Below are 22,602 nucleotides of genomic sequence, written 5' to 3'. Positions count from 1 at the left end.
GACAGATAAAGCTTTATTTTGGTGGTATTTATTCACCGCTGGAATTTTTATTTTTTTTGCTATGTAAATGAAAAAGTATAAAAATTTTGAAAAAAAGTGTTTTTTTATAACATTTTGCAAATAAATAATATTTCATCATAAATCTTGGCCAAAATTTATTCCATTATCTTTTTAGTAAAAAAAAAAAAATCCAAATTAGTTTATAACCAAAAATTATAATTTTTAAACATTTCTTTTACATTTTTCTTTTATTTTTTAATATTATTATTTTTTATTTATTTTTTTTTTTTTACATACTGGCACCCTAGCAGTACAGTGTCACCATGGTGACGCTGTACTACTTGTGGGGGGTGATGAAGATTTTTTTTTTTTTTACACTGATTGCTTTTACACCCATATAGGATGTAAAAGCAATCATTTCTCTTTCTCTCTGTCTGCATTCTTGCACTCATTGAGAAGTACTGAGTGAGCTGTGATTGGTCACAGCTTGTCACATGGTACAAGGCTGTTGTGAATAGCCTTGTACCATGTGACCTCTGTGATCATTCACAGATTTCACACGTAGTAAGCAATGATGTCAGAAGTGACATCTTGCTTACTACTTTGCATGTTATCACTGATTGGCCAATCAGTGATCACATGATCGGGACCTCGTACAGAGGTCCCGTCCGACGATCGGTGTTTCACTGTGTCCGGAGGACACAGCGGGCACCGGATCGCGGTGCTGCAAGCTCCCTGGGAGCTTGCAGCACCGCGATCCGGTGCCCGCTGTGTCCCCCGGATAATGTTTACTTTTTATCTACCGTAACAATTTTTTTTTAAACTAACCATAATCAGAAAAGTGCTTTTTTTTTATTTTTGTTACTTTTTTTGTGTATGGATTGCATCAAACCGAAATACTGTGACCTATATTTTATTTAAAATTTTCTTCTTTTCTTGTTTTCTATTTCATTTTGTCTTTTTGATCTATCGTACTAAATGCCCTAGAATGATCTTAGTATGGTTTTTGTCTCTTTCTGTAATGATATAATTTTGTTTTTGTAAATTATTTGGAAAAGCAATAAAAAAAAATTGGGGGAAAAAAATATATAACAATGTTTTCAGGACAATATCAGCAAAAAAAACGAACAAAAAAAAAAAATATGTATTACTTTGTTATCTCATGTAATGACGAGGATTGCTGAATAAACAGATCCAAAGCTGAAATGTAAAAATTGCTCTGGTCCATAGAGGTGTAAGAGTTGTGAAAGTAGGAGTGGTTAAAATATATGTTGAATATAGAATCATATACAGTCAGGGGCGGACTGACAACTCATGGGGCCCCCGGGCAATAGGGGATCATGGGGCCCCTGTATCCTTGCCCAAACTCAAAAAAGCCTATGAAAAAGGTACCAGGGGCATCTCACAGGGCCCCCTACTGACCCCGGGCCCTCGTGCAGTGCCCGAGTTTCCAAATGGTCAGTCCGTCCCTGTATACAGTATAATTAAAGGGATTAAGAGTATTGAAACTTCCTCTTTTCAGTGGGGTTTTGCCAGTGTTTTCTGTGGGAACTCCAGATCTGAGTGATGAGCCCGGCCCCTGATGATTCTCAGTCCTGCCTAGATACTCACAGAACAAATATTTCCCCTTGGGTGGTAGAAAGATGGATATTTCCTACTCTGCTACCAGTAATGAACATAGAAGGAAAGCACAGGTGCCCCCAGGGGCGGACTGACCATTTGGAAACTCGGGTACTGCCCGAGGGCCCGGGGTCAGTAGGGGGCCCCATGAGATGCCCCTGGTACATTTTTCATAGGCTTTTTTGAGTTTGGGCAAGGACACAGGGGCTTCATGATCCCCTATTGCCCGGGGGGCCCCATGAGTTGTCAGTCTGCCCCTGGGTGCCCCCATTCAGATCCAACCCTAGCTGGAGTTTTGCGCCTACAGTTGACTTGTCCCCAGCTGATGGATGAGGGTTCATACATGAATTCCTCTTCATCGAGGCTTAGGTTTGATATGTATACCCCTGTAACCCCTCAAGCTCCACCCAGGGGTGGACTGACAACTCATGGGCCCCCCCCGGGCAATAGGGGATCATGGGGCCCATGTGTCCTTGCCAAAACTCAAAAAACCCTATGAAAAAGGTACCAGGGGCATCTCATGGGGCCCCCTACTGACCCCAGGCCCTCGGGCAGTGCCAGAGTTTCCAAATGGTCAGTCCACCCCTGGCTCCGCCCATGCAGATCACACTCAGCTTCACCTATCCCATGTCTACAGTAAGATCTTTCTCTGTTGCCTCTTTCTTCCTCTTCTTCATAATTGTTTCACTCTTGCCATCTCAAGCTACTCGATAACTTTTCAGCTCTTCTTCTGCCTCCTCTTTCTTTCCTCCCATTCATGATCATCTCCTCCCTGCCTTCTTTCTTCCTGGCCTGAAGTATTCAAATTTGTTCTCCCCGAAAATACTCTATAGTAGCAGTCAGGGGCGGACTGACAACTCATAGGGCCCCCGGGCAATAGGGGATCATGGGGCCCCTGTGTCCTTGCCCAAACTCAAAAAAGCCTATGAAAAAGCTACCAGGGGCATCTCATGGGGCCCCCTACTGACCCCGGGCCCTCGGGCAGTGCCCGAGTTTCCAAATGGTCAGTCTGTCCCTGGTAGCAGTAGATGTTTTAAGAATTATTACTATTCCCTGGATTTACTAGAAACCCCCTGGCAGGTTTCACTGAGAAGGCCCAGGTGACTGTAATCAGGGAGAGGGAAAGTCAGGAGCAGAGCACTTGGATCAGGTTGTGTTGGAGAGTCTGTAAAGAGAAGGTAAACCGATACATTCTGCTGGAGAGTCTGAGCTTTTGAAAAACACCAAAATGAAGCAAGTCTAAAAAAGAAAACTAATGCAGCCATCACATCTAAGAATTGTGAGTTCCACCGCTCGCAGGCGCCTTTTTAGAAGCATCCTGAGGCAGTGATACCGTTTTGAGGGTTCTTGAAGGGTTCTTGAAGAGAACGGGAGCAACAACCCGACCTTACCTGTGAATGAGTGATCTGGCTGACCGGATGAGACTTATAGTGATCTCAAATGCGTATTTATTGCGCACTTCTGGTGAGTGCGCAATTCATTTATTTTCAGTCACGTCACTTATCACTCCAGATATAGAGGAATAGAGCACTGTAGTCTCGCTGGTGATATTCCCAAGTGTATCTCGGGGTAAAGTTTCAGTACCAGAAGCGGTAACCCCGAGCTACACTCTGGAATACCCTGCGGCGTTGCTCCGTGATCCCTTGATCACTTACCTTATCCTGCACTCCCGCAATGTCCCCCCTGCAGTGTCCCCTGTAATGTCCTCCGGCATCTGTCATCTGGGTTCTGTCCCCTGAGACGTCGGGACGTACGGGGGATGGAACTGGCGGGAAATTTGAAAATGACAAAAGTGACATTCACTAAATTCACTAAAATCACATAGTATAACATTCCTGTATCAAACCATTTCACATACATTTTGTCCCGAGTGCTTTGTCCGGCGCCCTGCCTGCATTTTTACTGTTCTTTCTGCCTGGAAACTGAGAAACGTCCATGGCGTCCAAAAAGCGTCCCTTTAGGTCAGACGCGGTTTTAGACCGGCTAGAGAACAGCGATAGTAAATCAGAACCACTTGCAGAATTGAGTGATAATGATTCGTGGGGGAAATTCCTCATCAGACACTGAAAACGATTTTGCGACTTTCCTCAGTGATGTGCGAACTTGGCGCTATATTTCAAATTTCAGTGTTTTTGGTTTGATTATATTATTGAATTACATTTATTATTATTATATTATTATTTTTTATGATTATTTATTAAATTATAATTTATGATTTCGTGTTTCTAGTTTTATCCTCCCCGGGATGTTTACTAGACTCTTGTTCAGACAGATTTCAGTGAGTTATTGCTAAAAATTACAGGCCTATAATAAAAAAAATACATATTTCCATGCAAAAAAATGTACCGCTTTGAGCACAGAAATATGGACATAATCAGACTGCTAGGGAGGTTAAGTTGACACCTGCTACGATCCTCAAGTTGTCACTTGGACTTTTTGATATATGTTTTCCACTTTACCCACCCATTTGTGGTTTTACTAGTTCTCTTGCACTTTATATTCACTTATTTAGTGTATTTATTGTGGCAATGTTTGCATCATTCTGCACTTTATATTTATTAAGTTGTATCATCGTAATAGTTTACTGGGAATTTTCTACTTATTTATTGTTACAGCGCTGCGCTGTTTTTTATAATTATTACTATTGCCCGTGTCAACCAATCAGCTTTTGTTCCTCCAATGCAGCTTATAAAAGGAAAGGGAGAGCCTCTCACTGTTTACTGTAAGACTAAATATATCTTCTCAATTTTTTTATATTTTCACGGCCTCATGATTTCATACTTCACTAATGGTTGACTTTTTCAGTGACACATAATTCATCAGAAATGCATTTTGCCTCTAGTTCCTCTTTTTTTTACTTTTCTTTCTTTTTATATACACAGTCAGGTGACAGTAGTGTACTGTAGAAAAAGGTTATCGCAACATTTTGATACATTTTAGGTCCATTTTTAGATGTGATGACTCAAAAACAGGCTTTGACTACTGCATTTAACATGGGGCCAGACAAAAGGGAAAACTATTATTATTATACAGTATTTATATGGCGCCAAAGGGTATGCTCAGCGCTGTACAGTAGCAAGGGGGGACAGAACATGAGACAAGACAGTAACAATACAATACATGAGGGGTTCGAGGGCCCTGCTCTTTCGAGCTTACAATCTAGGAGGGAGGGGAAGGTGGTACAGGAGGAGATGGCTGTGGGGGATGGAGTGGTGGGTGGAATGAAGGAGGTTGGTTGTAAGGTGAGGTCCGGTGTTAGGAGAGGTTGGGGTAGGCTTCCCTGAAGAGGAGGGTTTATAGGGTGCTCCTGAAGGTGAGGAGGGTAGGTGACATTCTGATGGATTGGGGTAGGGAGTTCCAGAGGATGGGGGAAGTCCTAGAGAAGTCCTGCAATCGGGCGTGGGAGGAGGAGACCAGGGAGCTAGAGAGCAGGAGGTCCTGTGAGGAGCGGAGGGCACGGGTAGGGTGGTATTTGGGCATCAGGTCAGTTATGTAGTTCGGGGCGGCATTGTGAGTGGCCGTGTAGGTCAGGGTTAGCAGCTTGAACTTGATGCGTTGGGCAATCGGGAGCCAGTGGAGGGATTGGCAGAGGGGGTGGCAGATGTGGAGCGCTTGGTGAGGTGGATGAGTCTGGCCGCGGAGTTTAGGATCGACTGGAGTGGGGATAGCGTTCGTTTGGGTAGGCCAGTGAGGAGGGAGTTGCAGTAGTCCAGGCGTGAGATGATGAGGGAGTGTACGAGTTGTTTGGTGGTGTCTGGGGTGAGGAATGTGCGTATCTTGGAGATGTTGCGGAGCTGGAGCCTGCAAGATCTAGATAGCAGTTGGATGTGGGGAAGGAAGAAGAGGTCGGAGTCCAGGGTGACACCCAGGACTTTGGCATGTGGGGTGGGAGAGATGGTGGCATTGTTAGTGGTGATGGAGATGATGGGGGGGGGGCACGGGGTGGGGGGAAGACCAGGAGCTTGGTTTTGGATAGGTTAAGTTTGAGGAAGTGGAGCGACATCCAGTCTGATATGTCGTTTAGGAGGTGGGCGATGCGGGCAGAGAGTGAGGGGGTGAGGTGGGGGGTGGAGAGGTAAATTTGGGTGTCGTCAGCGTAGAGGTGGTAGTTGAAGCTGTGGGAGTGAATAAGTTTGCCAAGGGAGGAGGTATAGATGGAGAAGAGGAGGGGCCCGAGGACAGAACCTTGGGGGACCCCGACAGAGAGGGGGAGGGAGGGGGAGGTGGCAGTGTTGTAGGTGACGCTGAATACCCCATTTACTACATACACTGTGTTACTTTATAATTAGACTATTATTTCCCACTACATGGAAAAAGCACAGGTACATTTCAAGGCAGCTTCCAGTATCAGTACTGGGTTGGGCTGGGACAAGGGGTAGGCATGAGGGGCGGTTGCCCTGGGTGCGGTGTTATCAGAGGGGGGTTGCGTGGAGAGTTCCTACCTACAAGCTGGCAGGAATAGTGACAAACAGGAGTGGACTGACCCTTTGGAAACTCGGGCACTGCCCAAGGGCCCGGGGTCAGTAGGGGGCCCCATGAGATGCCCCTGGTACCTTTTTCATAGGCTTTTTTGAGTTTGGGCAAGGACACAGGGGCCCCATGATCCCCTATTGCCTGGGGGCCCCATGAGTTGTCAGTCCACCCCTGGTGACAAATAGCTTTAGAGTAATGGAAATCATGAATGTGCTTTTGGCACCGCTCAAGACTGACAGGAAACAAAGGTCACCCCGCCGGCAAAAAGATGGGAGCAGCGTCCCAAGTAACTCCAGACACTTAGCAATATAGATGAGGATGAACGGTGCTAGGAGCGGACTGACCATTTGGGAACTCGGGTACTGCCCAAGGGCCCGGGGTCAGTAGGGGGCCCCATGAGATGCCCCTGGTAACTTTCATAGGCTTTTTTTGGGTGTGGTTTGAGTGTTGGTGAGGACACAGGGGCCCCATGATCACCTGTTGCCCAGGGGCCCCATGAGTTGTCAGTCCACCCCTGGACAGCGCTCAAACCAAGCCCCAGGAGTCAGAGAACAACGAGATGTGGTAGGATGGTCTCAGCGATCACTCTGGTCACACCCTCTGATGCGTTTTGCCACAGCCATAGGGGGCTTGGTCACAGAGGCCTATGGGTGGGGTGAAATGCATCAGAGGGCGTGGCTACAGTTATGGCTGAGACCATCCTACCACATTTCATTCTTCTCTGACTCCTGGGGTTCGGTTTGAGCGGCATCCATCCTCCTCTATTATAGCTTCAGAGTAACAAATATTTGTGCTTGAGATGAGAGTATTTGTGCTATGAGGGGGGTTGGGGAAGGGGATATGGGCTAAGGGATTTGTATGGGAGGAGGAAATTTGAGGGTGGCAGTGGCACTTAGGAGGCAAGATTTTTTTGGGGGTAGTAGAATTGTTGTGGGGGGGGTCTGGGAAGATTTGTGCTGGGGGGGCAGAAGATTTTTTCTACGAGAGGGGATTTGTGTTAGGAGCAGGGATTTGGGGGGAAGGATTTGTGCTAGTAAAGATAATTGGGGGGATTTGTACTAGGAGGGGAAATTTGGGGGGAAGGATTAGCGCTATGAGAGGGGAATTTGGAGGGGGAGAGAGAATTTATGTTCTGGGGAGAAATTTGAGGGATAGAGGATTTGTGCTAGGAGAGGGGCAAATATTTTTTCTGGGTCGGGGATTTCAATGGGGGGGGAGGGGATTTGTACTGGAAGATGGGGAGATTTTGTTTGAGAAAAATTTGGGGTTGCAAATGGAATTTATGCTTGGGGGGGGGGGGTGCTGCAAATATTGCTCATACATTTTGAGGATGAGGGGCATCATTTGGTTTCTTCACCCTGGGTGTTAGATGACCTTGTCCCAGCACTGATACTGGGAGTCAACTGAGTTTCCTGGGACTTTAGATATATCAATACAAATATATGCAAATACAATATATGGCTAAATGTTTGTGGACACCTAAGCATCACACCTTGTTGGGCCTCCTATTTCAGAAACATGGACAATAACATGAAGCTATCCTCCCTCTGTGGCTATAAAAGCATCCACTCTTCTAGGAAGGTTTTTCACAAGATTTTGGATTGTGTCTGTGGTAGTTTGTGTCTATTCCGCCAAGAGATCTTTTGTGGTGTCAGGTGCTCATGCTGGATGATAAGACGTGAGTCACAATCAGTGTTCTAATTTATCCCAAAGGTCTTTAGTAGGATTAAAACCATGGCTCTGTGTAGGCAACCTGAGATCCTTCACATCAAACTGGTCAAACCATGGAGAGCTGTCCCCCCAACCTTTGTGTCTGTAACAGTCTCCAGTCTTCCTGGAAGGCTTTTCACAAGATTTTGGAGTGTGTCTATGAGAATTTGTGTAAATTTGGGAGGTGAGGTACAGATGTCAGAAGAGAAGACCTGTTTCTCAATCAGTGTTCCAATTCATCCAAAAGGTGTTCGATAGGGTTAAGGCCAGGGCTTTGTGGAGGTCACTTGGGTTCCTCCACACCAAACCGATCAAGTAATGTCTTTATGGAGCTGGCTTTGTACGCAGCTGCACAGTCATGGTGGAACAGAAAGGGGTCTTCCTTATCTAAAACAAATTTTCTCTTCCTTTTTAGCCCAGAGAAACCCTTGAAATAATTTAAGATCTTGGGGAACCCCTTCCTAAATAATTATATTGGTGGTCAGTGGGAAAAAACAGCTTCTTACTGTACATTGGTGGTCAGTGGTAAGAAACCTCCACTTACGGTGGTGGTCAGAATACCCTCTTTACAGACAGCTAAATATATAATTGGTGTTAGGTATCTGGCTATACTATGTGGTGATGACTCCAGGGGTATACAGGCACCATCAAATAGGAGGTCAATCAGCCACAGCTCAAGAAACCAACCCATGGAGGAAACCCAATGTTTCCATGGAACCCTAATTGAGAATGGCTGTACCCAGGGCCAGTACTTCCAGTAGGTAAACTAGGTGGCTGCCTAGGGCACACTGCCACCTAGGAGCACCTAGGCACTGCACCGGCCAGCACTCTCTCTGTGTGGGACGCCACCACGTCATAAATGATCCTTCGGATGAGAGGAGGGGAGGCAGAGGGGAGGAAGAAAGGACAGAGAAAGATGCCGGGTGTCTGGGGTCAGTGTAGCAGCTAAGCTTCTGCTCCTTCCAGTGTTCCTCTCAGACTCAGTCCCTTACTGCAAGCTGGCTGGCGGCTGCTGATCACGGTATATTCAACGGTATATTCAAAGAAATATACTACTATATCATTTTTACACTATATAAAAGTTGTAAAACCCCAAAATGCTCACAAAATCCTTCTCAGAGCACCACATGTGCAGAGGACCTCAGTGCCCTTCATCCCTGGGATTGGGTTTTGGAGGGGGGTATTTCCATGAACCCCCTCCTCTGGTAAAACTATCTCTATCACCCTATAACAATTTGGTTATGCAGGCACCATCATATATAGGAGGTCAATCAGCCATAGTTCAAGGAACTCCTATCAACCTCTTGAGGAACCCTAGTTTTCCATGGAACCTTGGTTGAAAATTACTCATCTAAAAATGTCCTTGTATGTATCAGTACCCTTCACTGGAAAGACCTGAACCCAATCATGTCCAAATGCTTTGAACCAAAGAAATATACTACTATAACATTTTTACACTATATAAAAGTTGTAAAACCCCAAAATGCTCACAAAATCCTTCTCAGAGCACCACATGTGCAGAGGACCTCAGTGCCCTTCATCCCCGGGATTGGGTTTTGGAGGGGGGTATTTCCATGAACCCCCTCCTCTGGTAAAACTATCTCTATCACCCTATAACAATTTGGTTATGCAGGCACCATCATATATAGGAGGTCAATCAGCCACAGTTCAAGGAACTCCTACCAACCTCTCGAGGAACCCTAGGTTTCCATGAAACCTTGGTTAAAAAGGGCTCGTCTAAAAATGTCCTTGTATGTATCAGTACCCTTCACTGGAAAGACCTGAACCCCATCATGGTAGTATTATATATATATATATATATATATATATATATAGGAGGTCAATCAGCCACAGTTCAAGGAACTCCTACCAACCTCTCGAGGAACCCTGGGTTTCTATGGAACCTTAGTTAAAAATGACTCGTCTAAAAATTTCCTTGTATGTACCAGTACCCTTCACTGGAAAGACCTGAACTCAATCATGTCCAAATGCTTTGAACCAAAGAAATATACTACTATATCATTTTTACACTATATAAAAGTTGTAAAACCCCAAAATGCTCACAAAATCCTTCTCAGAGCACCACATGTGCAGAGGACCTCAGTGCCCTTCATCCCTGGGATTGGGTTTTGGAGGGGGGTATTTCCATGAACCCCCTCCTCTGGTAAAACTATCTCTATCACCCTATAACAATTTGGTTATGCAGGCACCATCATATATAGGAGGTCAATCAGCCATAGTTCAAGGAACTCCTATCAACCTCTTGAGGAACCCTAGTTTTCCATGGAACCTTGGTTGAAAATTACTCATCTAAAAATGTCCTTGTATGTATCAGTACCCTTCACTGGAAAGACCTGAACCCAATCATGTCCAAATGCTTTGAACCAAAGAAATATACTACTATAACATTTTTACACTATATAAAAGTTGTAAAACCCCAAAATGCTCACAAAATCCTTCTCAGAGCACCACATGTGCAGAGGACCTCAGTGCCCTTCATCCCCGGGATTGGGTTTTGGAGGGGGGTATTTCCATGAACCCCCTCCTCTGGTAAAACTATCTCTATCACCCTATAACAATTTGGTTATGCAGGCACCATCATATATAGGAGGTCAATCAGCCACAGTTCAAGGAACTCCTACCAACCTCTCGAGGAACCCTAGGTTTCCATGAAACCTTGGTTAAAAAGGGCTCGTCTAAAAATGTCCTTGTATGTATCAGTACCCTTCACTGGAAAGACCTGAACCCCATCATGGTAGTATTATATATATATATATATATATATATATATAGGAGGTCAATCAGCCACAGTTCAAGGAACTCCTACCAACCTCTCGAGGAACCCTGGGTTTCTATGGAACCTTAGTTAAAAATGACTCGTCTAAAAATTTCCTTGTATGTACCAGTACCCTTCACTGGAAAGACCTGAACTCAATCATGTCCAAATGCTTTGAACCAAAGAAATATACTACTATATCATTTTTACACTATATAAAAGTTGTAAAACCCCAAAATGCTTAGAAAATCCTTCTCAGAGCACCTCAGTGCCCTTCAGCCCTGGGATTGGGTTTTGGAGGGGGGTATTTCCATGAGCCCCCTCCTCTGGTAAGACTATCTCTATCACCCCATAACAATTTGGTTATGCAGGCACCATCATATAGGAGGTCAATCAGCCATAGTTCAAGGAACTCCTATCAACCTCTTGAGGAACCCTAGGTTTCCATGGAACCTTGGTTGAAAATTACTCATCTAAAAATGTCCTTGTATGTACCAGTACCCTTCACTGGAAAGACCTGAACCCAATCATGTCCAAATGCTTTGAACCAAAGAAATATACTACTATAAGAGGGAGGTATTTCCATGAGCCCCCTCCTCTGGTATAACTATCTCTATCACCCTATCACCCTATAACAATTCGGTTACACAGGCACCATCATATATAGGAGGTGAATCAGCCACAGTTCAAGGAACTCCTATCAACCTCTCGAGGAATCCTAGGTTTCTATGGAACCTTGGTTGAAAAGGGCTCGTCTAAAAATGTCCTTGTATGTATCAGTACCCTTCACTGGAAAGATCTGAACCCCATCATGTCCAAATGCTTTGAACCAAAGAAATATACTACTATATCATTTTTACACTATATAAAAGTTGTAAAACCCCAAAATGCTCACAAAATCCTTCTCAGAGCACCACATGTGCAGAGGACCTCAGTGCCCTTCAGCCCTGGGATTGGGTTTTGGAGGGGGGTATTTCCATGAGCCCCCTCCTCTGGTAAAACTATCTATCACCCTATAACAATTCGGTTACACAGGCACCATCATATATAGGAGGTCAATCAGCCACAGTTCAAGGAACTCCTACCAACCTCTCGAGGAATCCTAGGTTTCCATGGAACCTTGGTTGAAAATGACTCGTCTAAAAATGACCTTGTATGTATCAGTACCCTTCACTGGAAAGACCTGAACCCAATCATGTCCAAATGCTTTGAACCAAAGAAATATACTACTATATCATTTTTACACTATATAAAAGTTGTAAAACCCCAAAATGCTCACAAAATCCTTTTCAGAGCACCACATGTGCAGAGGACCTCAGTGCCCTTCAGCCCTGGGATTGGGTTTTGGAGGGGGGTATTTCCATGAGCCCCCTCCTCTGGTAAGACTATCTCTATCACCCCATAACAATTCGGTTACACAGGCACCATCATATAGGAGGTCAATCAGCCATAGTTCAAGGAACTCCTATCAACCTCTTGAGGAATCCTAGGTTTCCATGGAACCTTGGTTGAAAAGGGCTCGTCTAAAAATGTCCTTGTATGTATCAGTACCCTTCACTGGAAAGATCTGAACCCCATCATGTCCAAATGCTTTGAACCAAAGAAATATACTACTATATCATTTTTACACTATATAAAAGTTGTAAAACCCCAAAATGCTCACAAAATCCTTCTCAGAGCACCACATGTGCAGAGGACCTCAGTGCCCTTCAGCCCTGGGATTGGGTTTTGGAGGGGGGTATTTCCATGAGCCCCCTCCTCTGGTAAAACTATCTATCACCCTATAACAATTCGGTTACACAGGCACCATCATATAGGAGGTCAATCAGCCATAGTTCAAGGAACTCCTATCAACCTCTTGAGGAATCCTAGGTTTCCATGGAACCTTGGTTGAAAATTACTCATCTAAAAATGTCCTTGTATGAACCAGTACCCTTCACTGGAAAGACCTGAACCCAATCATGTCCAAATGCTTTGAACCAAAGAAATATACTACTATAAGAGGGAGGTATTTCCATGAGCCCCCTCCTCTGGTATAACTATCTCTATCACCCTATCACCCTATAACAATTCGGTTACACAGGCACCATCATATAGGAGGTCAATCAGCCATAGTTCAAGGAACTCCTATCAACCTCTTGAGGAACCCTAGGTTTCCATGGAACCTTGGTTGAAAATCACTCATCTAAAAATGTCCTTGTATGTATCAGTACCCTTCACTGGACAGACCTGAACCCAATCATGTCCAAATGCTTTGAACCAAAGAAATATACTACTATATCATTTTTACACTATATAAAAGTTGTAAAACCCCAAAATGCTCACAAAATCTTTCTCAGAGCACCACATGTGCAGAGGACCTTAGTGCCCTTCAGCCCTGGGATTGGGTTTTGGAGGGGGGTATTTCCATGAGCCCCATCTCTATTACCATATTCCAGTTTGCAAAATATAAATCAATAAATAATTCTATAGCTCAGATCCAGTAATTCAGGCAGCAGATCAGCCTTAGTCTGCTCACTTCTAGTTGAGACATTATACGCAATCAACATAAAGCACCAATTTTTATTTAGCTCCTACTTTTCAAAAACAATGGCAGTAATGTTGATTTTGATGTTCCTCGTGGTCACTTGGACAGTTTCACAAGACGCAGCATTGCACAAACAAGCAGACGTGGTTACAAAAGGAACACTTTAAAGTTTTTCTTCTTCTAAAAAATGTGTGCAGCGATAAAGCTGCTTATCGCGTTCAGAGACCTGGCTTTATATACAATCTGCACACTGAGCAGGAACTGGTTGGGGGTTCAACAGCCGGATGCAACAGGTTACCGGCCCTGAAATAACACTTTTTTTTTTTTCATCATCCGCTCTCAGCCCTTGGCAGCAAATCTTTTATATATTCTTTGTTTTCAGACTGTTCAAGGCAAAAGAAAAGGAAACATTTTGATGGAGAGAGACAAAAAAAAAATTAGATATACAATTGTAAAAATAAATATTATATATATAAATAAAGGAGCATTCTGCTACAAAAAGAAAATACATGGGCTGTACGTACGTGATCAGAGGATTTGAAAGCCCAAAAGAACTTTCAGTATGTATAGCAATAGTGGTGTGAACCTCCTGCGCTCACAATAATATTAAGTAATATTAATAATTAAATGTGAGAAGCTGCCAACATTAAATCATATATCTAATGATTCTTAAACTAAAATGTGAAAAAAATGTGGCGCTAATCAATAGCAAAAAAATACAACAATATGAAAAATATATATATATCCCCTCAATTATAAGTGAATAAACATATCTATTCAATAACCTCGTGTCTCTAAACACACACAAAACTCCTATAGTGATGGTGAAAAAAACAATCCTTTCAACTAATCTTGGTGCGTGTTTTACCAAACATATATAGACACATAAAATACACTTAATATATGTACATATGTATATATACACACACCACAAAACTCATAAAGGTGAATGAAAACAGAATCATGTGCACAAGTGAACTCAAATTAGTGCAAAAAAAAACCACAATAATAAATATTCATGCGTTTTAAAAGTCCAACTTTCAAAAATCACCCTCCAGTGAAAAAATAACTCGTGCTGATATCCGTGCGAACAAAACGTGAATTGGTGGCTATATAGAAAATCATCCGATAACCGGCTGAATGAGCCTCTCACCTTCCAGACTCGACCCTTGCGAGTCAAAACGTTTTTATACAGGATCCCTCTCACAGATCCTCCAGGTTGATATCACTCCAAATGACTGCTCCCAATATATACGGATCTCCCTCTAGGGATTACGATTCCAAGAATAGCTCCTTCTCCAGGCAGGATCACATACTGCGCTAACCACTCACATGTAACATAAACACAAAGCTCCCATAGCGTAATATGTTTATTGCCAAAGTGTGGTAACAAAGAATGCGCACTTACATTGGTGAAAAAACAAGGCTCCTACCACATGCTTTTGGATGTTATCTGCATGGGTGTACAGGATGAGAAAAGGTGTACCAAGATGGCCGCCACGCCGGAAATACGTCACTACGTCGGGCCTACGCGTTGCGTCACAGTACCATGTGACTTCCTCAGGAGATCCGTATATATTGGGAGCAGTCATTTGGAGTGATATCAACCTGGAGGATCTGTGAGAGGGATCCTGTATAAAAACGTTTTGACTCGCAAGGGTCGAGTCTGGAAGGTGAGAGGCTCATTCAGCCGGTTATCGGATGATTTTCTATATAGCCACCAATTCACGTTTTGTTCGCACGGATATCAGCACGAGTTATTTTTTCACTGGAGGGTGATTTTTGAAAGTTGGACTTTTAAAACGCATGAATATTTATTATTGTGTTTTTTTTGCACTAATTTGAGTTCACTTGTGCACATGATTCTGTTTTCATTCACCTTTATGAGTTTTGTGGTGTGTGTATATATACATATGTACATATATTAAGTGTATTTTATGTGTCTATATATGTTTGGTAAAACACGCACCAAGATTAGTTGAAAGGATTGTTTTTTTCACCATCACTATAGGAGTTTTGTGTGTGTTTAGAGACACGAGGTTATTGAATAGATATGTTTATTCACTTATAATTGAGGGGATATATATATATTTTTCATATTGTTGTATTTTTTTGCTATTGATTAGCGCCACATTCTTTTCATATTTTAACTTTCAGTATGTGTCCTCATGCACACGGGACGTTTTTACAGCGAGCGTTTTTGGCTTTTGACGTTTTTTCTATACCCAGTAAACCCTCCAGCATGTTATCCTATGTGTCCATTTGGAAACTCGGGCACTGCCCGAGGGCCCTGGGTCAGTGGGGGCCCCATGAGATGCCCCTGGTACCTTTTTCATAGCCTTTTTTCAGTTTGGGCAAGGACACAGGGACCCCATGATCTCCTATTGCCTGGGGGCCCCATGAGTTGTCAGTCCACCCCTGATGGGGCCCCGTGATATCTAATAGCAGCCTTGGTCAGACCTATAGCTGTGGAAACAGCAAAGGTCATGCTTCCCAATGATCGGAAAGCTCTGTCTCTGACGTGTTGAAGCTCTACAGAGAGACCGTGGACTTCCACACAGGGAGCAAAGGTCCAGCCCTGTGGCTGCTGGCAGGACACAGGTTCCTTGCAGAGATCCAACATGCACCCTGCTGAGTGAAGCCGAGATAAATACATTCCAGGTGCATTAAAGCACAAGGAGTGCAAGTTGGTTCTCTTTGGAAAGTAGCCACAATGGGAGTAGAAAAGCCTGTCCCCTTCCCGAATCCTGCAGAGCAAGACCTATGCACTCTGCGTGGAAGCAGTGGTATCTCTGCAGAGGTCCTGTTGCTAATTCAGATCTATAGCCAGGGGCGGACTGACCATTTGGAAACTCGGGCACTGCCCGAGGGCCCGGGGTCAGTAGGGGGCCCCATGAGATGCCCCTGGTACCTTTTTCATAGGCTTTTTGGAGTTTGGGCAAGGACACAGGGGCCCCATGATCCCCTATTGCCCGGGGGCCCCATCAGTCGTCAGTCTTCTCCTGTCTATAGCTCTTCATATAGAAAAGCTAATGCTCCACACTGATTTGAAAGCTGTGGCTCTGACTCAGCAGGAGACATATTAGACCTCTGCAGAGAGACCACTGCTTCCACGCAGGGGGCAAGGGTCCAATGCTGTAGCTGATGGGGGAAGATAGGCTTTTCTACTCTAAGCAATGATCTTTCTGCAGAGGTCCGACATGCCCCCCCCCCCTGCTGAGTCACAGCCAGGGGCGGACTGACTACTCATGGGGCCCCCGGGCAATAGGGGATCATGAATCCCCTGTTTCCTTGCCCACACTCAAAGCACACCCAAAAAAGCCTATAAAAGATACCAGGGGCATTTCACGGGGCCCCCTACTGACCCCGGGCCCGAGTGCTCGAATGGTCAGTCCGCCCCTGGTCACAGCTCACTGATTGTAGAGGCATAGTTCTGACTTAACAAGGAGCAGGGGCGGACTGACCATTTGGAAACTCGGGCACTGCCCGAGGGCCCGGGGTCAGTAGGGGGCCCCATGAGATGCCCCTGGTACCTTTTTCATAGGCTTTTTTGAGTTTGGGCAAGGACACATGGGCCCCATGATCCCCTATTGCCCGGGGGCCCCATGAGTTGTCAGTCCGCCCCTGACAAGGAGTGTGCCAGATCCCTGCAATGAGACCACTGCTTCCCCACAGAAAGTAAGTTCCTCTCTGCAGCTGTTGGCTCCTCAGGCTGTGGCTGCGTTAGAAACCATAAGACACCTTTCATTTTTATGCAGCACAATGTATTTTAGATGTAAATCCTTACTGAATGGCATTTAGTGGCTAAATACACCTTCTCTCTGTGGGGAAGCAGTGGTCTCATTACTCTGACTCTGTGGGCATGGGGGGCGGGGGGGCATATCGGACCTCTGTGCAGAAAGATCATTGCTTAGAGTAGAAAAGCCTGTCTCCTGCCAGCAGCTACAGCATTGGAAGTGGAAGCAGTGGTCTGTCTGCAGAGGTCTAATACGTCCAGGGGCAGACTGACAACTCATGGGGCCCCCGGGCAATAGGGGATCAAGGGGCCCCTGTGTCCTTGCCCAAACTCAAAAAAGCCTATGAAAAAGGTACCAGGGGCATCTCATGGGGCCCCCTACTGAACCCGGGCCCTTGGGCAGTGCCCGAGTTTCCAAATGGTCAGTCCGCCCCTGAATACGTCTCCTGCTGAGTCAGAGCCACAACTTTCCAATCAGCGGGGAGCAAGAGCTTTGCTGTATGAAGAGCTATAGATCTGAATCAGCAACAGGACCTCTGCAGAGATACCACTGCTTCCACACGGAGGGCATAGGTTCTGCTCTGCAGCATTCAGGCAGGGGACAGGCTTTTCTACTCAGACTGTGTCTGCTTTCCAAAGAAAACCAACTTGCACACATTTTGCTTTACTGCACTCAGTGATGTATTTAGGTTTTGTGCTGCCCTAGGCAACACAAAAATCGGTGCCCCACCCCCACAGAAAGAGCCTGACATTGACCAAGAGCACTTCTGCCCTCCACCCGAGCCTTGCATTACCACTGCCCCCATACAGCAGCCATCATCCCCCATGGCGAGAGAGAGAAAGACACTCAACTTCACAGCTCCGGACATCCCCAGGAACGAGAGTCGGGCTGTGCATACACCGTCATGAAACCCACAGTGGACCCACCAGGTCCCCATGCCGCGTGTGTCCCTTCTTCCATCCCTTCTTTCCAGGGGCAGTGCTGCCCCCCCCTGAAAAATGCCGCCCTAGGCAAATGCCCTGTTTGCCTTGTGGTAAATACGCCCCTGACTGCACCTGGAATGTATTTAGCTCAGTGTATCTATTATTATACAGGATTTATATAGAGCCAACAGTTTGCTCAGCGCTTTACAAAATGAAGGCAGACATAACAGTTACAATACAATTTGGTACAAGAGGAAACAGAGGGCCCTGATCCGGAGAGCTTACAATCTAGGAGGATAAAGGTTCAGATGGGCTTTAAAGCTTTTATGACCCCGTTGGGTTTACGTCTATTTGACAATCTATGTTGATATAACTCACATTAGTGGATTGACACCCCGGAGGATCCAGCTAATCTGCAGGATGATGTAACTGTCAGATACAGGGGCGGACTGACCATTCGAGCACTCGGGCACTGCCCGAGGGCCCGGGGTCAGTAGGGGGCCCCATGAGATGCCCCTGGTACCTTTCATTGGCTTTTTCATAGGCTTTTTTGGGTGTGGGCAAGGACACAGGGGCCCCATGATCCCCATGAGTTGTCAGTCCGCCCCTGGTCAGATATCTCCAGTGCTGTCAAGTGGGGGAACTTGCTCAATCCCCCCAGACTTCCCCTTCTTCACATGAGATCTTGGTGACCTTAATAAGTTTCAGACATGGCGGATTGCCAGGTTCCCTCTTACCTAAGTGACAGGACGTCTGGGGACGGGTGAAGTGGTGACATACCAGGTGACGTCAGATCAGAGCGGACTTCTCTCCGTGCTCAGACAGCGATTCTCAACTACAATGAAAAGTCATATATATATATATACAGTCATGGTTAAAAGTAGCGGCACCCCTGTATTTCCACTTCTCCCAGAAAATTGTTGCTCTTAAAATTGTTTCGGCATCCCCATGTTTATTTCTTTGGTTTGTATTGGTATGACCCAAAAGAGTGGAGAAACAAAAAGCCAAATCTGACACATTCCGCACAAAACCCCAAAAATGGACTGGACAAAATTATTGGCACCCTCAATGTAATATTTGGTAGCACACCCCTTGGAAAAAATAAGTGAAATCAATGGCTTCCTGTCACCATCAATGAGTTTCTTCTACCTCTCTGCTGGAATTTTGGATCGCTCTTCTTTCACCAACTGCTCCAGGTCTCTCAGATTGGAAGGGTTCCTTTTCCCAACTGCTGTTCTGAGATCTCTCCACAGGAGCTCTATGGGATTGAGATCTGGACTCATTGCTGGGCAGTTCTGTCCTCTCCAGGGCTTTCTCTGAAACCATTTCTGGGGGCTTTTTGACAAGTGCTTTGGGTCATTGTCCTGCTGGAAGACCCATGACCTCTAACGGAGACCTACCTTTCTGACACCGGGCCCTACATTGCACCCCAGAATTCTTTGGTAGTCTTCAGATTTCATAATGCCATGCACACGGTCAGGACATCCAGTGCCTGAAGCAACAAAGCAACCCCAAACCATCAGTGACCCCCACCATGTGTGACTGGAGGGACTGGATACTTTTCTTTAAAGGCCTCATTGCTTTTTCTGAAAACAGTAGAATGATGGGCTTTACCAAAAAGCTAGAATTTTGTTCTGTCTGTCCACAGCACATTCTCCCAAAAGGATTTTGGCATCCTTGGGTCCATTTTGGCAAACTCCAGAATGGCTTTTTTATGCTTCTGTGTCAGCAGTGAGGTCCTCCTGGGTCTCCTACCATATTTCTGTGTCAGCGGTGGGGTCCTCCTGGGTCTCCTACCATATTTCTGTGTCAGCGGTGGGGTCCTCCTGGGTCTCCTACCATATTTCTGTGTCAGCAATGGGGTCCTTCTGGGTCTCATAGCGTCCCTTTTCATTCAGATGGTGACGTATAGTGTGAGTGGACAGAGTTGTACCCAGTACCTGAAGGTCAGCTTGAATTTGTCTGGAAGTTGATGGAGGTTCTTTATCCACCCTTCCAACAATCCCTCATTGCAATCTTTGATCAATTTTTTCCCTCTAGTCCACATCCAGGGAGATTAGCTACAGTGCCATGGGCTGTAAACTTCTTGACAATGTTGCGCACAGTGGACACAGGAACATTATGATCTGTTAATTGATACAGGTGAGTTTACAAATTACAGGAGCATCACAAACTTGGAATGCAATTATTTCTTACAATTTTGAGGAGGTGCCAATAATTTTGTCCAGCCCATTTCTGGGGTCTTCCATGGAATGTGTCAGATTTGGCTTTTTGTTTTTCCATGTTTTTTGTGTCATACCAATACAAACAAAAGAAATAAACATGAGAATGCTGAAACAATTTTAAGTGAAACAATTTTCTGGGAGATGTGGAAATGCAGGGGTGCCGATATTTTTAGCCATGACTATATATATTTTGCAACAATTTTCTGGGCGAAGTTATATGACAGAAATGTGGGGGTGCCAATATTTTTGTCCATGACTGTATACAATATAAATACACACCCAGCACCCATCAATACATATCCATCAGCCATTAACTTGATGACCACCCACATAATATGGAGTAGGTCCCCCTTTTGCTGCCAAAACAGTCCTGACCCGTGTAGGCATGGACTCCACTAGACCTCTGCAGGTATGCTGTGGTATCTGGCCTCCCTGATGAAAAGAACTGAAATCCAATTAATGAAATGGGCGGGGCCAGGGGAAGTCAGGCTGAGGAGGAAAGCACTAGAAGATGCTGGACATCCTCCAGCCAGGAAATGAGGCAGAGCTCTATCTGACTGGCTGCAGCTTCTAATGCACATGGTGAGCAGCTCACAGTGTGCGGGGAAATCAGAGGAAGCCATTTCAGTCCAGGAGAGAAACCGGTACAACTGTTCAAGACGCATTGTGACCAGGGGCGGACTGACCATTTGGAAACTCGGGCACTGCCCGAGGGCCTGGGGTCAATAGGGGGCCCCATGAGATGCCCATGGTACCTTTTTCATAGGCTTTTTTGAGTTCGGGAAAGGACACAGGGGCCCCATGATCCCCTATTGCCCGGGGGCCCCATGAGTTGTCAGTCCGACCCTGCCTGGTACCTTTTTCATAGGCGTTTTTGAGTTTGGGCAAGGACACAGGGGCCCCATGATCCCCTATTGCCCGGGAACCCCATGAGTTGTCAATCCGCCCCTGATTGTGACCATGTCTAAGAACAGGAAATGAAACAACGTTTCAGGTTTGTCATTTGATTCCGGCTTTTTCTTCACAGATCCCAGAGGATGAAAACACGCACGCCCATGAAGAAGGGAAACGCAGTGCAGTAAAACTAGGCAAGAAATGGCGGGCGGTGATATCGAGGACGATGAACAGGAAAAGCGGCAAGATGATGATGAAGGCCATGGCTGACGAGATGGTGAGAGGAGATCAGCGGGGGAGGGGGGGGGATGGCTTGGTGATGTCTGTGTGCTTTATGCTGCAGCCTCATGATTCACTGTTTGGATATTTAACATGTAGGTGGCCCTAATAAAGTGGCCCCTGAGTATCTTAATATTATCTTACATTGCTGTCTGACATGTTTCAGGCACTGGGGGCTAGAAGGACCTCAGCAGAGAGTTGATTTTCTTCAATAGCCATGCATGTGACACAAGAAGCTGCAAATCTGCAGAGGTTGTGTTCAGGGGCGGACTGACAACTCATGGGTCCCCCGGGCAATAGGGGATCATGGGGCCCCTGTGTCCTTGCCCAAACTCAAAAAAGCCTATGAAAAAGGTACCAGGGGCATCTCATGGGGCCCCCTACTAACCCCGGGCTCTTGGGCAGTGCCCGAGTTTCCAAATGGTCAGTCCGCCCCTGGTTGTGTTATACCACTATGTATTATACCAGCGGTAGGCAACCTCAGCGTTCCAGGGAACTACAACTCCCATGAGGCATTGCAAGGCCTGACTCGCAGAGGCAGCTGGACGATGGGATTTGTAGTTTCACCACAGTGGAGTGCTGGCATTGCCTACCCTTGCTTTATACCTGACGCATCTGATTCGCAAGGCTGGCTGAACAGTTACGTCTACTGTCTGTATTTCAACAGATGGAGTTCCCCTTTAACTTTTCTCTTTGTGTCCTGTAGGGGGAGACGGGAGAGTCTGGGTCTTTGTCTCCGACGTCTTTAGATAGCAGTTTGGATGGGAGCTTCCCGGGGAAACTGTCTGATCCGGAGGACAATCAGCACACATCTGTCAGCAGACAGACCTCCACCGGTGAGTGTATGTGTCTGCGCATTTCCTGCACCAAGACGATGGAGACTGCAATCCGAGTCACACCGGGAACTTATTTGTATGTGGATCTTTGAGTGAATGCATCCTAAGTAATATGTCAGGTATATATTACCTCTCCCAGAGATCACAGCACCCCCTGACAATGCTTTCATCTGCTTTTCTCTCCAGAAGGGCGGCGCCATTTTGTTCAATCATCATTCAGGGTCACCATTTTCATCCTAGACGGAGATACCAGTCATTTGAATCCTGGAGTTGGTTGTGTTCGCAAACGTCTGACACAGATCAGCCCCTGCTGCAGCTTCTCATCTTGAGATTTGATATAAAGTTACAATGTTGCAGTCTGATCACTGGGGGAGGGGAGACTGAGGAAGTACTTCCCCCTGCCTGCAGCAGACTGATGGCATCATCTCAGACTAGGCAAAGTCACTGAGGGAGAGGAGACTGAGGAGGTGCTTTCTTCTGCCTGCAACAGACTGATGGCATCATCTCAGACTAGGTAAAGTCACTAAGGGATAGGAGACTGAGGAAGTGCTTCCCCCTGCCTGCAGCAGACTGATTGCATCATCTCAGCCTAGACAGGGGTG

The 22,602-nt window shown here is 45.6% G+C and overlaps 1 protein-coding gene across 1 annotated transcript in view; it reads left to right on the top strand.

Moving 5' to 3' along the window:
- LOC149435926 (SAM and SH3 domain-containing protein 3-like) overlaps positions 1-22,092 on the top strand; it is a 47,153-nt gene extending 25,061 nt beyond the window's left edge. Inside the window, exons 3-4 of the mRNA XM_089662245.1 lie at positions 21,019-21,162; positions 21,871-22,092. Of these exons, the coding sequence (XP_089518371.1) occupies positions 21,019-21,162; positions 21,871-22,092 (366 nt within the window). The remainder of the gene's footprint in view (positions 1-21,018; positions 21,163-21,870) is intronic.
- Positions 22,093-22,602: the final 510 nt, after the last annotated feature.

The sequence above is a fragment of the Staurois parvus genome, unplaced genomic scaffold, assembly GCF_062004578.1.
Source record: "Staurois parvus isolate SC_StPar_1 unplaced genomic scaffold, SC_StPar_1.0 ptg001447l, whole genome shotgun sequence".
NCBI lineage: Eukaryota > Metazoa > Chordata > Amphibia > Anura > Ranidae > Staurois > Staurois parvus.
This window is presented reverse-complemented; position numbering and strand designations above follow the sequence as displayed.